General features: G+C 37.0%; 1 protein-coding gene across 3 annotated transcripts; it reads right to left on the reverse strand.

The window, feature by feature from the left end:
* Positions 1–2,352: 2,352 nt before the first annotated feature.
* SMNDC1 (survival motor neuron domain containing 1) lies at positions 2,353–12,780 on the reverse strand. Of its 3 annotated transcripts, none has more exons than XM_085319150.1 (6): positions 12,501–12,592; positions 11,014–11,174; positions 8,366–8,508; positions 6,235–6,396; positions 5,012–5,165; positions 2,353–4,188 (listed from the first exon to the last, which is right to left on the reverse strand). In XM_085319150.1, exons 2-6 carry the CDS (start codon positions 11,056–11,058, stop codon positions 4,051–4,053), a joined length of 642 nt encoding a protein of 213 aa, XP_085175276.1. In that variant the 5' UTR covers positions 11,059–11,174; positions 12,501–12,592; the 3' UTR covers positions 2,353–4,050. The 3 variants fall into 3 exon arrangements, with proteins under 3 accessions (XP_085175276.1, XP_085175274.1, XP_085175275.1); XM_085319149.1 differs by lacking the exon at positions 11,014–11,174 and adding an exon at positions 4,293–4,432 and having other exon boundaries at positions 4,098–4,188; positions 12,501–12,780; XM_085319148.1 differs by lacking the exon at positions 11,014–11,174 and having other exon boundaries at positions 12,501–12,776.
* Between the last annotated feature and the right edge of the window lie 11 nt (positions 12,781–12,791).

A 12,791-nucleotide genomic window follows, 5' to 3' on the forward strand; every position in this document is an offset into this window, starting at 1 on the left:
GGGGCTTCTAAACATTCCCCAGTGTTGAATTACAATCTTTCGTAAGTTTGAAATCTTTTGTATTTCCAAATCTCTTGGGTGTCAAGCAGCTCTAGAAATTCAAGTTAAGCAACAATCTTAACTCTGATGCAAGAGAAAGCAAAGGAAAAATGGATTTCTATGCCATGAAACTTGTACTGTCAGTGTAGTTCCGCTTTCCTCTTTCCAGCGTCTGAAGCTTCTGCTAACAGCTAGTGATCTGTTTGAAACAGGACAGATGTGACTGCACCATGCTTGCATTGACCGTTGCTACTCTTAGGATTGTTCAGATGTAAATACTTTTGATTTTCACCATTTTTTTCAGCAGTCTCAGATTTGAGAGTCAGGTTTGTGCTGTTAAAATTTTGCCCAATAGATTAYGACTTGTGTGATTGCTACAGGAACTAGATTGTCTAACACAGCCTCCACCTGCCCTGAGGAGGAAACATGCYTCGTGCTCCCTATCTTGCACAGCCCCCTTCTCTGACACGAACAACTCTATTCTTTGACAAAAGAAATATTTTTCTAAAGTGTTTATAGCTTAGTGTGAATTTATTTTTGTGCTTTTTTTTCTTCCCTGAATCAGTCTTTTGTAAGCTTCCCTGGTGTTTTCCTGAAGTGTCCTAATACATTCTGTAGCCACTTGCTACTTTGAGCAGTAGAGTAAGACACACTGACTAGTGGGTCTGCCTTGCAGAAACTTTTTTTTTGGGGGGGAAAGGTGGGGTTYTCTGCTTAGTGCACCTCTGCTTAGTGCAAGTAAGGAAGGTACTCACAGATGATGGTGCATCTTTCCATCATTTGAAGACGAGAGCTTTCTGCTGTGGATAACTGTAATTTTGTCAAAAATATACAAATAAATTATATGATATTTTATGTAGAACAAGTAGGTTTTATTCTTCTGTATTTATCTGAGTTAACACTTCAACCTTTCCTCCTTCATTTCAGTATTTCTAAAGTACTTAATGGGGTTTTGCTAGCACTGGGGTAGATGTTTATTCTGCTTGCAGAGAGACCTCAAAATCAGTGCAAAGTGTGATTTCCAGAGAACCAAATTTGACTGTTTAGACCAGCTAATAAGATTGGGAAAAAGGTAAGGAAAAAGAAAAAATTCCAGCCACATACTTGAGGTCGCTTCAGCTGTTGTAAAGTACACATCACAAAGGCAGTGTTCCAGAGCTGGACTACACAAGGAGTGACCCCATTTAATAAAGTGACATGAGGAATAGCTGCATGAACAAGTTTATCATCAGGGTTGTTGTTTATTATTATTGCTAAACAGTGGTCTAAAAGTATTCTCTTCCTTAGATTAGACTGCCACAGCTACAGTGGTAGTAGTGTCACAACCTATTCCAGATAAGGCATTTAGGGAAAAAAAAATCTTTTATCAAAGGTTTGTTGCAGCAGTGTTTCTCTGCCCTGTCCAACAGAAAATTACAGTAAAGACATCAGGCAGTCCAGTTTGGGATAGAGGTCACTAATAGATTGTTCAAAATAAATAAATACTATTTTTCCTATATAAAGTCAAAGCAGATGTGTACTAGCTTTGCTAAACTTCCTGGGAAAGGATCAGCAAAAACAGAGACCCCTGAGACCACCTATTTTTACTTAGGGCTAAACTGTCTGTTAGCATAACAAAGGTTCCCCTGTCCAGTTGCATTCTGGTGACTCTGTTCCTTAAGTTCCCTTCAGGACTAGTGACGAGCAGTCCTGTGAAAGATGAGCAAGCCTAAGYGCATATAATGCATTGTTTAAGTCTCTTTCTCAGAGAGCTTTTTTAAAATTGTTAACGCAACTGCAGTCACACAGAGTTAAGGAAAGGCTCACACAGGTTTCTCAAATTCCAATTTTGTATGTTTTAATCATGTTTCCTGTTCCACCTTGAAGAAGATGTTGTTTTTGATTAGGGACAGTGACACAGCCCCTAAGCCATTTGCCAAACGCAACAACTTACTTTCCTTAACAGATACCTGCATGCGTTGCCAAGCTAGCACCCATTTGATGTCACGGCTGGGCCACGTCTCTCCCTGGTGCAAGCTGCCATACAAACGCCTTCTAAAAAGCAGTAGGGTCTTTCCTCAGATCAGCTTACTGTAAGTTATGTAAGTATGTAAAATAAAATTTACCCCCCCTACTCCCAGTGAAGACCCAGGAATTAGGCAAAACTTATTCAACCTTGCAATGACTGTGAAATACTTCTGATTCATTTTGAGTATCTCATTCTATATACCCAGCATTTCCTGTCTTACATCACATCAGAAAATTCTGTACTTAGACCCTTATACTGATCATTTACTGTACCAAACCATGTACACTTCTACTTTGCCAAATATATCCAGGAGATTTTAAACACTTTATTTAATAAAAGTTAAACATACAAAACTGAAATTAACACACTTTGTATCCATAAAAATCACCTTCTCCCATTAATAGGGAGAACCATTTTCTATGTATGGATTCTAAACTACCAGTTGCAAATTTTAGCTTGAGTTGCGACTCAGGTAACTGATGGATATTTCCACCAATCAGTGCATCAACAATTGCTGACGTGACCTGATCTAGTTAACAAATTACAAAATGAGCTACATTAACATAATATACAGGGAAATAATGGTCAGGGTTAATGGACAAGAAACACTCCTCAATTACTTAATGGGGTATATAGCTGATGTACTCTTGTCCATTAACTCAGCCCTAGATTTTACAAAAATAATATCTACATTGTATACAGGGCTACCCATTAACTTTTTTTAAACACATTACGGATTCAGAGATGGCACACTACTGTAAGTGAGAGACAAGTAACAAAGGAAAGCAAATCACATATATAAAATACAAAAATGCAAGAGCTTTTACACGTGGTTTCCTGAATAAAACTGAAGGGGCTCAGCAGCACTTGTAATACAGCTGAAATTACAATGAACACTAGGGCCAGTCAATTATTTTAGGACAGAAACTTCAGACTAACCTTTGCTTACAACTAACTAAGTGGATCTAGGCATTCGTCTCTGCCATGCTTCAATTCTACTTTACTAGACGGAGAAGACCCAGACACAAGGCGTTACAGTGTGTTCAAGGTCTGTGACCACACCATCAAACCTACAAGTTCAAGACCTACAAGAGGTAAGATGATGACTTGTGTCCAAAGCATAATCATCTAAACTTTCCCAACTCTCCGATCCTTGCTTTTTTTTTTCTTTGATGTACAGTTCTCTACTCTGAAACTGGACTCTAAATACCTTGTCCTATGGTTTTCTGGTTACCTTTCCATAACCTCCTGTTAAAATTTGATGAGTGTAAAAAAAAATATATATATATATATCCTCTGTTTAACTTTTAGCACAGGAAATTCAGACTGGAATTAGTCAGATTTATTGTTTCTAGCACATGAATCATCATTAGTAATAAAGATTATCAGCCCTGTTCTGCCCTCATTTACAGCTGTATAAATCTGTCTTCACTAGATTTTTAAGGGAGTAATTTAGAACTTCYTTAGCAATTCCATTTGATGTACAGGCTATGATGGAGTCTAGCTCTCTCTCTCCCAGAGCTGCACCAGCTCTGTAATGCTAAATTAGTCACTGAGGCAAGCAGACAGGACCATGACTACAGAAATGAGAGAGAGGCTGTTAAGGTGCCATTTTTATACCACCACTTTTCTTAAAGAGAGAGAGAGAGAGAGAATGAGAGAGAGGGAACAAAAAAMCAAACCAAACTTCATTACCGGTATGAATGGAAGATTCTGGAGATCAAAGTTTCAGGTAACTACTGCTTTCAGAGTAACAGGTAACAGCAGTTCATGAAAGCATTTACCTGCAGAATGTATTCTAATGCAACTAGAAAAAGTTTAACATTGAGGGGAATCAAATCAATAGCTGGAGATTTAAGGCTCATATCAGCTGAAGCCAAAGTGATGGTGACAAAATGGACTACTCACTATGTGCCAACAAATAATTTACTTTTAGAAAAATATAATGATAAAAAGATAAGTGTAAAGCCCTGCAGAGATGAAGTTTCAGCTTTTCCCGTCTGTTACTGAGGCATCAAATGCCTGACATTATATTTAGAGGTATCTTGATACTGTGTCATAGGTTTGTCTGCAATTCCACATGTTCCAACTCCAACCTTGCCAGTTACGCTCTCAGGGGAAGCAAAAATACTCCTCTTTACCTACAAATGAAACAGAAGACAACACCTCTAATTAATTACTGGCTTGCTTTTAAAAATTAGCAAATATTAATGTTTAAAAACTTTCAAAATCCTCAACATCTTACTCTATAGACAGGCAGGCTTTCGCAAGGCTAACTTATCCGTGGCACATTATCAGCAGATGAGACAATAGAATTGAGAAGTTCCTGGCACACAAGTACTGGCTGTGATTGTAGCACTCAGGACTTTGCTTAGGCCAAGTGATCTGTGATAATGAATAAAATTCACATTCCTCATACAATGATCTGTGGTAATTGTTCAAGAGGAGGACTGAAGTTTTAGCACTATCTCCATCAGACCTTGCTCAATCCGTGATAAAATGACGAAGTAATGCTTTAAAATGTCTTTGCTACTTTTTCTGCAAAGTGCTTACTATTCCAGGGCAATTATTTAGGGCTGTGTCTGCCACATCATGAACACAGCAAAAAGCCAGGCCTGTTAGTGCAGACAGGCTTTGAGGATCTAAGCCCCAACACACACTGCCCTGGAACTTTAAGAGCAGACCCAGTTCTCTAAGGTAAGTACAAGCTCAGACTCACTTAAAAAAAAACACACACACACACACACAAATACCCACAAACCCACACTACTCCTCCCAAGTCATGCAGTACAAAACCGGACCTTTAAAGTGTACAATATACCCAACTGCACGCTTCAAAATCTTGAAGGTGAACGTGTTACTAAAACAAAACAACACACACACACTCACTTCCTCCTCTCCTCCAAGTCACCGGACAGAATTCTSTATCTTGCTATTATTCACATATTGTGAAAACACACAAACCTGGCCTTTTTTGTTTTTAGAGTAGGCTCTGTTGTTGAATTGTTGCCACTTGACTTTCTGGTCCTCTCGTTCCTGTTCAAGTTCTTTAATTCTCTGAGCTTTTTTCAAAGCTTTCTTCTTTTTATATTCTCGTTGCTGGGCAATCATTTCTTTTCTGGAGGAAGGAAAAGAGTCATTTTATGTTTGTGCTTTTTCCTTTCTCATTAAATAGTTTYAAAATTTGCAGAATCATGTAAGAAACAAAAATCCCTGTAAGACAGAGACATGTACAATGGTCTTCAGTAAGTGACAAATCAAAGCTTGTAAATATTCTCCACTTCTGGGGTGGGGGCAGTCTTTCCATGTTTAAGCATTACATTACTTATTATTATTACTATGCCTAGGTATATAAAATAGAACTGATTAAGACCATGTCAAATGCAGTAATACATGGGCTTGCAGGTAATTCATTTTTGAAACTAAGAGTGTACCTATCAGCAATTCTAAATTTCAGAAGTGTTTAGTGTTTGGAAAATGCAAACAGTCCGTTCAAGGAAAAAGCCTAAACTTTTCAGGAAGTCTGCTTGAGAACACTTTTCGTGCAGGACTTCTGCTAATAAGTGGTGGACAGGGAAGGAAAGGAGGAAAGAAACTACTACAGTAACAATAAGGAATTTTAAGGGGGCGATCTATGCACTTTGCATAGATCTGCATCTTCTTCCAGAAACTTTCAGCCCTGAAAAATATCCCTGTTAAACACAGTAGGATACTGAGGAAAGCACATCTCTCCAGTGAGGGAGTCAAAAAAGCTATCCTAACACAGAGACAAAGCAGAAGCACTTGCCCTTCACACTGGTAAGTATATTCAGTTATGAGCTACATTATAGATCTGAAAATGGACTGCAAAGAACCTACAGTGGATCTGGGCTGAAATCTGTAGTCTTTTTGCTGTCAGTGAAGCAGTACTACAATCTACCACTTAACCATTTTATAACTTAAGAGAGCATAATCTGAGTAAAATAAAGTCTATCATGTTATCTTCTCAGGACACGCAAGAAAATCTCTGCCAGAATAATCCACCAACTATTATACGCCAGACTAGTTTAAAGATTTCTTTTTTCCAAGCAAACATTTGAAAACAACAGAGATGCATAATTTGTAAAAAGATATGCTATTTCATTAGCCATTTTTTTTATGGTTGTGGGAAAAAAAAGCTTTCAGACACATAGTTGTATATCACTTACTTGGACATGGGTTTGTTGCCACTGTCCTCTTTTGTTTTTCTTCCCTCTTCCACAGGCTTGAGGTTGAACAGAGGTGTAACTTCAGCATTGCCATATCCAGCAAATGTAACTGCAGCTGTTCCATTCTCCTCATCTATTTCTTCAATTTCAGCTTCATAACACCTGTAAAGATATCATGGCTGTAAGCATGTGAGTAAAGGTTTAATACTCAGCCCTGCAACACCTACACTGACAGCCAGCTAATGGCACTAAGTAAAAAAAATGTAAATATCAGCCTCCATTTTTAGGGACAAAATACAGATCAAATTAAGAGATTATGTTTTAAGGTCAAGAGTAAACAAGTACAAAGACTGTAACCTGCTGTATTTGGCCTTTATCATCAAGAAATAATGGCTTTACAGTATCAAGACTAAYGATTAATGCTTGAGCAATCTAATTAGAGATCGTTTTTATGTTTCTAGTTCTGGCAGGTCACTGGATTGACAAATGCTCCCAACAAGACACTGCATTCACAAAAAGCAGCTTTCAGGGAATTCAGTGAGGAGTTTTAGTAAATGTATGTTTGTGAAAGGAAAAGTTTGGTTCATTTTCTCCACAGGAGAAAGAATTAGGAAAACAAACTGACGCATTCAAAATATTCCCCTCTTAACAGTTACAAACAAGATGTTTTATTTTCTGATTCAATATAACAATCTTGAAATTTCAACGTAAGAGAAATCAGTCTATTTCATATTTATACATATGAAACATTTTAGTCARACTGGCCTTACAATAAGAAAAAGGGGGGGGGGAGGGAAAGACAAATGACATTTGCTGCCAAAAAAATTTTTTTCATTATTTTTAGTCTTGAACTGGGAAGATGAAGCCCTATCTAAGGCAAGCAGGGTGATAAAATGCCCTTTTTAGAGACAATATGCCAATTAACATTTACTAAGTTAGTTTCCTGGGTAATTTTAGTGGACAGCATCTTTAGTTGAGCTAGATGTTAATGCTTTGCATTGTATGAAAATAGACATAAGTCCAACTTGAATGTGGTATGATGCATTAATCTCTATTACGAAACACCAGACATTTTAGAAATGTTATAGCTGAAACAGAAGAAAAAAAGAACAACTGCTACCAACAAAAAACACAGCAATACAATCAAAGTCCAGTACTACATTCTTAACCTGCCAAAATTAGATACACTTCAGTGGACACTCCAGTATATTCTTTTCCAAGCTCTGATCCTCTAACATAGTGATCAGAGCAAGAAGAATGACCCAATGGTGACTTAAAATAGTATTTTTTTATTATTATTGTAATTATATAGAAGCATTTTACTTTATTAATAATCAGTGGCAGAAAAAATGTTCCACCTTCAGCTTTGTTTTTCACTAAAGTATCAACAGCTATGTCAAAATTTCTACAAGCTCACTACTATGTTAGTAAAACCATGTTCTTAAACAATTAAKCCTTTCTGCAAGTGGTAATGAATAAGACATTAACCGAATAGGAACAATGTATTAAAAAAATAAATAAATAATAATAAAAAAAAGCTGTAGCATTTATAAATTTTGCAGCATGGAAAATAATTTTAGAATGTTTATTTCGAAGATTGTGAAGTCAGAATAAACTCCTATAGTTCTCATAGCTTCCACAGGTTAAAGCAATTAAAACTAAATTCAAAAGGTTGATTAATTTCATAGTTACATTATGTAACTAGCTAACCATTCCCAATTAGAACCTAACTTCCCATTAGTGTCACAGAGATGCTGCAGTCATTTTAYTGATAGTGATCAACTACAAATTTATGAATATGAGGAATTTTTGTATGTTCTAACCTTTAAAGAAACACTACCCTAACAGATCAATTCATGAAAGCCTGCTATTTATTACATTAAATAATTTACCAAAGCTACCCTTGTTTTATAAGGTTAGTGATTAATAAGGCATTTCCAGAAAATGACCCCAAACCTCTTTAGTTTTCATCTAAAATACTGACCTTTAATAAAGTGAATACAATGATAACTAGTATCATATTTCTTGCCTGATTTCCTTTTGCTTTGAGGTTGCCCTAGTTCAAGCTGAATGAAGGTCTCTTACCATTGTACTATTTCATGTAACTGTTAGAGAACTTTTCTACACTTACTGTCCATCTTCACTCCATATCGCCATACATCTATCGCCAACCTTCCAGGAGTGACTGGGCAGAGCAGAAGCAGAACTGTCAGAACTGGCAAGAGTTTCTGAAGGTTGTGTTGAAAGGAGATCTTTGGTTAATTCTATGACTTCCTAAAAAAAATAAAATAAAATAAATTAAAAAAAAAGACAAAACACAAAGAATAATCTTTCAAACTGCTTTGATAGTTCTTTTTTTTTTAATTCCAAGTTTTTGAAATTACTGTACTAAATACATAGCTGGTGTAAAGTAAGACTTTAAGCTTTTCAATCATTTAACTAAACTTGCTCATTACTGAGATAGATAAAAAGATGTATGCTGTTCACTGTACTGCAGTGAAGTTACCTATACCCCTCAAAAATTTTTAAGTTATTACTTCTACAGAAAATCTTTCTAGATGAATTATTTATATCCACAGGCACAAATACACAGCTAAACAGTTGTGGAGGGAAGGCAGGGAATCAATGATGTGGCTCTGTACACATCTGCATGTGATGCTTTGTTACTGACCAGAAAGCATACAACAAGAAGTGCCAGAGCAGGGAACCAGTGGTACAGTGCTCTGAGAAAGATGAGAGGACATAATACTTTCACCCTCTGTCTAGCTGGCAGTTTCTTCCATTCCTTCCCATTTGGGACTGGCTGACAACAGTAACCTACAAATCACACAATCAGAGGAAGTATAATTGGAGTGTCTAAGTGATGAAACATTTTTCAGTTTACTCAAAGAGCATGCACTGACTGAACCAAAGCACCTAGAGATGAGGTGGTAGAATGCCTTCCTCTTCCAAGATTGCCGCTCAGCAAAGCACTCTTCTCTAGAAAGCATCTGGATGCATACTAAAGAAACTGATTTCCTTAATCATTCTGATTTAAGTGCTTGTTTCTGCATGAATCCCCTGCTCTCAAAGTTTCAGGTCAGGCCTTCCCTTGCCAATCCAACAAGATAAATGCAAAAATAATCTAGAATGCCCTTTTTTAATGCGAAATTTTTTCCAGTTCCTTTAAACATTATTCATTCACAGAAGCATGCAAAAAGCCCACTGCAAAATTCCTGTCAGTGTTTTATCCCTATCTTCCAATATCAACCCTACTGATTTTGATTACTGGAAAAAGGCAAAAGATGTAAGAGCCAGTCCTAAAAGGACATTTGAACTTTCTGTATAAGGCCAGGCAACTCAGCAATTCTCCAAGACAAAAAATTCTTCAGTACTTAAGAGTGTCTCAGTATTAACTACCATTATTCTCAGAACTAAAGATCAACATTTAAATTAACGGACACCTACAGATAACYGATGTCCAATTGTAGCTCAGTGGAACCTGAAGTTTCCTCACAGCYTCACCTCTTAGTTCAGCTGGTGGGTTATAAAGATAAGACAAACTCAGGAAAAAAGGTGGTAATTCTTCATTCCTCAAGAACACAATGTACACTTACATGCTTTTTTATTTGATAAAYCATACAACTGGGACAAGCAGCCTAACAATTTGTTTCTCTTACAGTAGTTAAGATCTGAATTTATCAACACCTTCGTAACAAATGTTCTGCAAGTACTTTGTTCTAGAGGAGCTGCCAGTGGCCGCACAGTAGCTATGGGAACCACAGCTTTGATTTCAGTCTTCTGTAGTACTACATGTGAACCAGAATTGATTTTGATAGCCAAGTTACCTAGTTTGAGGAAACTCTTCAGGATATACAGTATTAGCCTAATTTTCCCTCCCAGATCTGAAATTCCAAACAATTCCTCAACATAAGATAGTAATATTCCACAAATTCAAGGGACATGAGTTTGAAATAGATACCTATCTCAGCAGGTCAAATACAACAAAACACACAACAACTGCCTGCAAGCGAGTGTCTCAGTCATGTAGACTATCACTGTAACATGAACTGTTGACTTATTCTTGCCTCCTTCATAAATGGTTTATTACAGAATTCAAAATGAGTAGTTTCAGACAAATCTACCAGGAATTCTTTGACTTTGATGAAGTCACTTAAGCAGCAAACTATAAACAGCAAACTTCTCGTAAAAATCTTCATTTGATATCCAGATAYCATAATACTAAGCATTTAGAAAAAGACAGAAACATTAATTTTATTGCAATTTTATTGCAAGTTTGAGTTTGTCAAGATTTCTCCTTGCTAACTGGAGTTTTCACACCCAGACAGAGCTCTGCATTCTGGAATGCAGTGCCCCAAAACATCATCTCCAGTTAAAGAAGATGATACCTGTGATCATACAGTTGGAGTTCACAAAAAAAGGTTACGTTTCACCCTGGGCTGCACAGACACTGCCCTAGAAGCGTTTCAGTGAAACAGAAGAAGAAAAGGTAAGTATTAATAAAAATTTCTWGTAATACTTATTTTAATCTTGTTACTCAGAGATAAGCCAAGTATATTAAATGCATCTCTAGTGCATCACTTCTGACATCTGCATAATGCATCACTTATTTCTGATGTAAAAAAAAAAAGTTTCAATTACATATTAACACTCTTTTTAAGTGGAAAAAAAACTATTTAATTGGGACTCTAAAGAACCAGAAACATTTTTACAATAGGTTGGTTGGCATACATTAAGTTTGCAAAACATTATCTATGTCATTTTCAAGGGGGAACATACAGAAAGCAAACCTTTGGGGGACGAAAGTGTAAACATCTTCCCCATTCTGTGCAGAAAGCTTTTATAAAAAAGTTTGCAAGTTGTCCTTTCACATCAATGATCTCTGCATATCAAAGCCGAGGTCGTGTTCGTATCGGAAATATCATCCCATACGGGTTTTGCTGTGCATTTTAAAAATATAAAAATATACACATGCTTTTAACAGTGTACAACGAAGGACATTAAGATGATCTATAAGGTGCCCTGTGGGCACAATGCCTTTACAATTTAAAAAGAACTCCAGATTACTGATTTGAAGCATTACTTGTATTTTGGCTGAAGTATCATTTTATTGTTATTTCCATGCAGAATGGAAATGGTTACTGAATTTTGTACTGATTGGTTTTATGTATTTCTGACACCTACATCAATCCATGATAGAAATGAAGCAGCATTTTCACGCTAACATGCCAAATTTTAAAGGTACTGCTGTTTTCTTATATACCAATGTATCTGTTACACGCATAATAATATAAAAGACCACATATCACCTTATAATTAGACTAGCAGTCTTCCTGTTACTGAACAATATCTTAAGGACCAGAAATGGGTTTTAGCTCTTGAGAATGTGATATGTTCAAATGTTTAAAATCTGCAGATACCAAAAAAAGGACAAGTCTGATTCTCCTTTCTCATATAAAAATCTTAACACAATCAAGGCTCAGATGTACGAGGAATACAGAATTATACTCCAAAGCTTATATCATTGTAAATGCCTGTAACAAATAAACAGATTCTAGATTGAATGAATTTGAAAACTCAAAAATAAGTAGAAAGGTATAATGTTAAATGCAACCATTAAGCTTCAACATAGTAAGAGTGACAAAAATAGTGACATCATTTAATCAGTGTATAATTTTATTTGAATATTTAATCCACTAATTTGTGAAATTTAGTTTTCCATATTTGTGATTTAGTACACTACTATTATACTATCTCAGCCAAAAGATAGCAGTTAGAGCTGAGAGAGTGAGATAGACCATTCCAAGGAATGTTCAGAAAGAGTGGGGGGGGGGCAGAGAGAGAGAAACACACAGAAAAAGTTACAAAACAGCACTGGCATATATTTCATCACTCACTCACTCCCTGGAAGCTTAGCAACACAGTTGTTTTCACCAACTTTTCTTCCTGTCTTACTAACTTTTAAATAGATTTTAAGTTTTAGCAATGCTTTAAAGAAAAAAGGTATTAGCTACATCCAACCTTTGTCAAAAGTTTTAGGCAGAAGGTTTGCTACAAATGATAGTGCATCTTTTAGAGAATCCTAGAAGATAAATTTGAAATAGCCCAAACTTTGCTTTTTACCAACCATGCCACAATCCCATCAAATCATGTGAGGAGAAAGTAATAGTCCRATCAGGTATTTATTTTTATTGCAACACAAGCATCCAGGAAAGCAATCCCTAAAGAGCTAGAAGTTTCAGCTACTCGTTCTCTTAAGTGCTCACCTGTAAGTCTTTCTTCAGTTTTAATAAGTCTTCATTTTCCGCATTCCCAGACAAGGCAGCCTCAACCTGCTGAAGCTGAGCTTTGTAGCTAGCTAACTGCTTAGCGAGGTCTTCCGACATCTGCAAGAAACACGCACCGCACAGGCTGGCGCTTTGCTCGTCCGCAGTCCCGCGCCGCCAGCGACGGGAAACCGGCAGCCCCGGGCGGGCGGAGCGCCGCGCCGCGCCCGCAGCGCGCCGGCTCCGAGCCCCACATCGCTAACAGCGGCGCACTGCTCCGCTCCGCTCCGC

Source organism: Rhea americana, unplaced genomic scaffold (assembly GCF_003343005.1).
Source record: "Rhea americana isolate MKP2758 unplaced genomic scaffold, rheAme1 scaffold_57, whole genome shotgun sequence".
In the NCBI taxonomy this organism is placed as follows: Eukaryota; Metazoa; Chordata; class Aves; order Rheiformes; family Rheidae; genus Rhea; species Rhea americana.